The 6345-nt window shown below is 38.9% G+C and overlaps 1 protein-coding gene across 5 annotated transcripts in view; it reads right to left on the bottom strand.

Annotated features, from left to right (window-relative positions):
* Positions 1-2761: 2761 nt before the first annotated feature.
* GPD2 (glycerol-3-phosphate dehydrogenase 2) overlaps positions 2762-6345 on the bottom strand; it is a 147961-nt gene continuing 144377 nt past the window's right edge. For all 5 annotated transcript variants that reach the window (XR_015255235.1, XM_086718638.1, XM_086718637.1 and 2 more), the window contains one exon: positions 2762-6127. Coding sequence is in view for 4 of the 5 variants with exons in the window: in XM_086718638.1 (XP_086574764.1) it covers positions 6002-6127 (126 nt within the window). In the remaining variant the exon portion in view is untranslated. The remainder of the gene's footprint in view (positions 6128-6345) is intronic.

Genomic DNA, 6345 nt, shown 5'->3' with positions numbered 1-6345 from the left:
TAAATGACTACTTTGACATATGAAACCCAAGGAAAATTATATACATTATTTAAGGAATTCAGTACTCTTTCCCTTTTGTTATACTAGCAAATCACAGAGTGTACTTTAATATCAAGCTATTTTTTAGTTATAAAATAGATGATATATTTTGTACATGAATTAAATTCTTCGCGGTGCTAGGGGAATTAATTTGTGCTGTTATGAAATTTTGATTAGCCCGCTGTAAAATCAGAATTGTTTACCACAAGTATCTGGATTCTGACTCTTACAGTCTTTCCAAACAAATAATGAAATGAATTGGGGTGGGGGAGGCAGAGTAATTTATGAAAACATGGTACACCATAATTTTGCCATTTTTCTGCAATAAGGATGGCAAATGATTCATGGGATAAAATGAAATATTTCTCACTGTCATTTCAATGGATCTAAGATTTACAGCTTCTTAACTTGGATAGGAAAAACTCTGGATGCATAAAAATGAATTGTAAATCAATTAATGCTGAGGATGAAGAACAACAACAAAAAATTATTTTAAGCAGAGAAAAATCTAACAGGCAACAAATTAAGAGGGAGCAGCAGCTGTTTACTCTAAGACCCTGGAAGGAAGGAGGTAGCAAAGAGGGAACTGGGTGCTCAGAGGAGGGCATTAAGGTCAGGTTAAAGAAAAGTGATATGTTGATCAAGCTCGTTACGTTTAGATCGCTTAGACAAACAGAGGAAAGTGGCCTTTGAAGCAGAATCAGATATGCCGAAGTTGAATTTTTTCAAGATTATGAAAAAGTCAGACCCAGTTTTATAAGGTTATAACAAATAAACTTGGTGACCAGGGAAAGGCGGCTTCCCAATTCAAGGGTCTCCTTAATCAAAACTATTTTTTATAGGCATCAGGGCTAAAAAAAAAAATTTTTTTTTCACGCCTCCCCACTCCTTGGGACACCACACTGAAGGAAAGCTAGCTGCAGCCATGAGGAGGTGAACCTGGGCTGTACAGGAGCCGCTGTACCTGGAAAATGAGAACAGACATATTCTGCTTACAGACATGCAACAATGGGCTTGAATGGCTTAGAAGCTGGTGGAACCAGTTGTGGCATGTGCCGGGCTCTAATAATATCCAGTCTAATAATACTATGAGACTCAACCCTCCTCTCTCTTCGCTGAAACATGATATACCATCTACAACTCCAGGATACATACCTTAACATCCAACTCCAATGTGAATTCGGGGAACTAACAGGGGAACCGATGGTAGTAGGGTTTACCGAGCAACGCGACTCAGTGCCAAATGCGGAGGATGAACGCGGCCCCGATGATTTTGCTAAAGCAGTATTTTGCTTAGATCAAATAAATCTCACTATTCTGGATCGGGTATTAAACGAAATGCAAAGGTAGTTTTTGGTTTGTTTTTTGTTTGTTTTGTTTTTTGTTTGTTTTTTGGTTTGGTAGTTTTGGTTTGTTTGGACCCTTTTTTGCAAAGGGTCCAAAAATTTCTTAGCACGGGACCTTGTGGGACTATCTCTGGCGTCATATTAGCTCACACGCCTCATGTTATATGCGTGCATTTCACAAGGTTGGTGGCTAGAGACCTAAGATACAACATACAGGCACAAAAGGGTCATCAACTCCATCTCCTATACAGAAATTCTCTGTATGAGAATGCCACATCGATTATGAGGGTGCCACATCAATTTAAAAACTTATGTTTCTCCTTCCTTTACAAGTCAAATGGCATCAGGTGAAATCTGACACCGGTGATAATGCAGTGTTGACAAAGATTGCAAATGTTGATGCTAGTATCTGTTTCCCTTTTTTTTTTTTTTTTGATTACCATAAATTTTATACATTTCGAAAACTGGGAGCAATGTATTTTGACAAATTTTATGTTGACAAATTTTAAAGTGCTATAAAATTTGATAAGCTGCATCACTGAACAATGTTTTGAGCTGCAATATATATATATATCTTTTTTTCCAGGCACTGAACAAACAGGTCATTGTTACAAGTCTGTCTGGGAGCCATCGCTTTCGGGTATTCCGTACAATTTCAAAGAACCTTCAGAAACTCACATGCCTTTGAGCATGTAAAACCAGGAGGCAGTGCATCTAAACCACAAATGGGGAATATGCTCCATATCCACGTGTAAATTAAAACCTATAAAATAACACGGGCATTATAAAATTTGTGCTAAAACTGATAACAGCTTTACTGATTTACTGACAATGAAAATATATAGCATTTTTTCTGTCAGAGCATTTATCAACACTGGGCAGCACTGCACGAACTTGACATGTAAGATGATCAAAATGGATTATGTAATCTTTCCCATTCATTTCTATTGATTTTCGTTATGATAAAATTCATCAGTGTGCCTGGGAACGCTCAGGCTGAAAAGCTCTGGTTGACCCAAAAAAAGGGGGGTGGGGAGGGGGGAAGAAAGGAACAAAAAAAAAAAAAAAAAGAATTCAACAGAGTTGTAATGGGATGAATGCAATTTTAGAATGGGCTTGCACAAATACAGAAGTTGTGCCCTAAGGGCTCCAGCAACAAATTAATACAAATAATTCTGGCAGTCTCATAAAATTATATCTGTCTATGCAGGGATTCAGTTTTGAGATAAAATAACCAAAGTCCAAGCTAGGAGAATTAATGTGTATGTGCCGTTAAAAAATTGGTTTATGGAAATATTTTCAAACTTTTTTTTAAACTTCAACGCCCATCAAAGTTATTTCTCTGACTGTAAGTGACACTCAAACGCCAGCAAATGGACCATTTTAATCAGTTTTATTGATTCATGCTTTCGGTTCTTATTCGGTTAAAAACAAGGCACGTTGCATACATCCTCTTATTGCTCTACAAATGCATGCAGCTCTTTCTGGATATCAAAAGTAATAAATAATGGCGATAAAACACCCAGACAGTTATAAAAATGACAACCCAGCCTCAAAAATAGTATTTAACAGTCCAGTCTAGAACAACGACCCAACACGGGACATGAAAATGCCACATCGGAAGCATGCAGTGCGTGTATCCACTCCAGCAAGGGGCTTACACTTGACGGTACGGCTGCTTCGTTCCCTGAAAGGGGCTGACGTAATGCGAGCAGTGCAAGTTACAGCATCACTGATTTCAATATTATTACATTCGTAGGCCAAAAATCTTTAGGAATACACATAGAAAAGGAAAGAAGAGCAATGATTATCCCTACAGGATGTTCACTAAAAGTCAGAATGAAAGTTTCGTTGTTGTACAAAAGAGTAAGCTGCATATTTTGGAAAAGACGAAACAGAGCTAGAAACGGAAGCAGAATAGGGAGCGTGCATTTAGGAGTAGAAATCGTAAAGTTACACTTAGTATAAACTGATTGAAAGCGAGAATACTGCAAACAGCACGGCGGATGTGAGGCAACCTTGCCGTCACAAATAATGCAGCATTATCACTATTGTTATGACTGTGGAATGGGGCTACTTAAAGGAGCGTCCAGCTCTCCACCACAGATGGGGGTTCCTTCACCTGAATCCCCTTAAAGGCTGAAATAAATCATTTGACAAAGACAGTCTCTGCACACCCCATCCCCGCCCCAACAGAATCATCTAATACCACGCAAAGAAAAGGAACATTCTTTTGTGCTCGGAACAGGTTTTGAAGGGGCTTTTTTCTCCATTTCTTTTCCCCTTTCCTGAGATCAGGTAAAGAAGCTACCCAGGTTTAATTAAGAACTGACACAAAAATGCGGGGCTGCTTTATTCACAGTAAAGACTTGGAACCAGTTCACTTCCAAGAGGAGACTCTGGGATTGGTGAAGGAGCGTATGTTTTAGAATTAGCAGATTTTAAGCAAAAGCAGACACGCTCCAAGGAAGCAAAGTGCGCTTTTCTTTGTCCTTAAAGGAACTTCACTCAGAGCAAAGCGTGCACACACCAGGCCTGTTTTACAGATACAGCTCTTCCCAGGCCAGTCAGGCTAGAGAGCCGGTCCTACTGTAATGGATTCGGGGAGGGCACAAGTCATTGCTATCTTGATCTAACTAGAAAGAGAGAAAGAGAGAGAGAGAGCACGAATGTACTGTATTGTGGTACATCATCGGCCGTGTTTTGAAGGACAGACAGCTTTTCTATCGAGTGTCAGCGGGTTCTAAACAGTGAAGTTTATTGTCTTGGTAAAAAAACAAAACAAAAACAAAAACAAAGACACTACGTTACAAAACCACGTGCTCCCATCATTATTATGTTTTTTAAGGTAGTGTAAAAAACTCACACCTTGAAAGAAACATGTTCACAGTGATACCTGGAAGCATCCCTTGCTTTGGGTTTTACTTGAGGTTTGCTTGTGGCAAGTCTAAACTTCATTTAAAAATAAATGAATGGTTTGAAGTGGGGCGGGGGCTTAGGTGAGCGAAACTCCAGTGTTTGTATTATGACATCCAGGCTCATACCCGACTTGAATGAGGCATAAAGGTTTTCTACGACGTTTACAGAAATGACAGCATGAAAGTGTTTTGTGTACCAGTTAAAAAAAAAAACTAAGACCTGAAGTCTGCGCAACTGAAGTCTGCCATTAAATAAAGGGTTATATTCCCGATTATATACACAACCTGATCTTAGAAAATAAAAAAGCAGATCGTTAGCTTCACAAGAGGATAAATATTCAGATAATTGGTTAAAATGCTACTGAAGTATTGCAAAAGCATACCAAATTGGCCCTTTAAATTCAATGCATTTTTTTTGTTAAATTCAACGCAGATTTAGTTTTGTTTTTGTTTTGTGTCTCTATGCGTGCGGGGTATGTGTGTGTGGGCGTGTGTTGTGCGTGGTTTTATTCCTTTTCTTTTTCTTTTTGGTTGAGGACTTTCCCATTGCATACTGAAAAAGAAAGGCTTTAAGCAACCAAAATGACCTTGAATATTGCAGCGCTGTGCCTTTTTACAAATAATTATAATTAAAGTTACCTAAAGGTTATTTCTATCCTCTTTTGCTCTCTGTTTAAAATTACTCCCCCAAAATGATGCAATAAACTAAGCAAACTTGGCCATGTTTGACAACAGCACATGCTCCACAGCCTAGGATTTGGGGATTGAAAACTGTGCTGTCATATGTGGATATACAAACGCAGATTTTTAATCCTTAACTTGATTACCACTGTAAAGAGTTGAGAAATTTAGTCTCATCCCATTACATCCAACTTGCCACTTAAATGCTGGTTTTAAAATAAGAAAAGCAAGAATCTTGCTGGCAACTCTAAGAGTCAAAGAAAAACCAGCAGTGACTGGGGAGAAAAAGCGAATTGCTGACACGAAACTATCACTGTAACTCCCAGCAAATGTCAGTGCTATCCTTATCTTACACCTGTGATTCTGGAAGCTTTCAGAGTTTCTCTTTGAGACTTGCTCCTGTAACCAGATCTAAACGCTGTCTCCCCTCTCCAGTTTTGCCAGTCATACTCTAGATATAAAATTGCACGATACTGTTCGGATGAGGAAGGCAGACGGTGTCGAGGAAGGAGGAGCTGAGCAGTCTCCAGAAACACTATTGTTTCAATAGGTCACTCCCTGCTCGATTTCTTTTAGGAACAAATACTATCTACGTGCTTAATGTCCAGAGCTTTGTGCACATCACAAATTTTTTCCAGCTTCTTTTTTTCAATTTCTGCCAAAATATTCGGCCTCTAGGAGTGATTCAGAATAAATGAGTAGACAAACAAAAAAGGGAGTATGTCTGGTCTAACAGGTTACAAAATGGATGCAAAACACTAAATCCATGTGTGTTGAAAATGAGAAAAAAGATAAAATGCACTCTTTAGAAGCTAGATTGAATGGTGAATACAAATAAAGGGTATACACCAACATCCTAAAGTTTTGGAATGTTTCCCAGTGTTAAAGAAAAAAAAAAAAAAAAAAAAAAAGGCAGCTATCCATATCCACTATTTTGGAGTGGTGTTAAGTCATCTCTGGTTTTACGTGATGATTTGTTGCTCCCGTGTTTGTTGGCTGTGGATTTACTGCCCAGACTCACAATCCTCCACAACTTCGATCCACTGGAATGGGGACTCTTCTATCGAGGTTCTCTTCTGCAGTTTTCATGAGTATAGCAAGCCGGCTTCCAGACACCCTTCCTTTCTGAATAGCACTCATCAGCTTAAAGACAAAACATGCAACAGATTCAGGAGGCAGGCACGCTTACTCCCTTCTTCACAGCATTTTAATGGTTTCCTTTGCAGCAGGCAGACGTGACTAAGTGCTCCGTCCAAAACCATAGTAGGTATTACAGCTCAAATCACAAGAATACAATTCTTGAACATTTCAAACAGGAGGAAAGGGGAAGGTATTTCACCACCGCTGCAAACACTATGCCT

This window comes from Puma concolor, chromosome C1 (assembly GCF_028749965.1).
Source record: "Puma concolor isolate L17-30 chromosome C1, mPumCon1.1.hap2, whole genome shotgun sequence".
NCBI lineage: Eukaryota > Metazoa > Chordata > Mammalia > Carnivora > Felidae > Puma > Puma concolor.
Note: the sequence above shows the minus strand (reverse complement) of the source record. Positions and strands in the feature narration are given on the sequence as shown.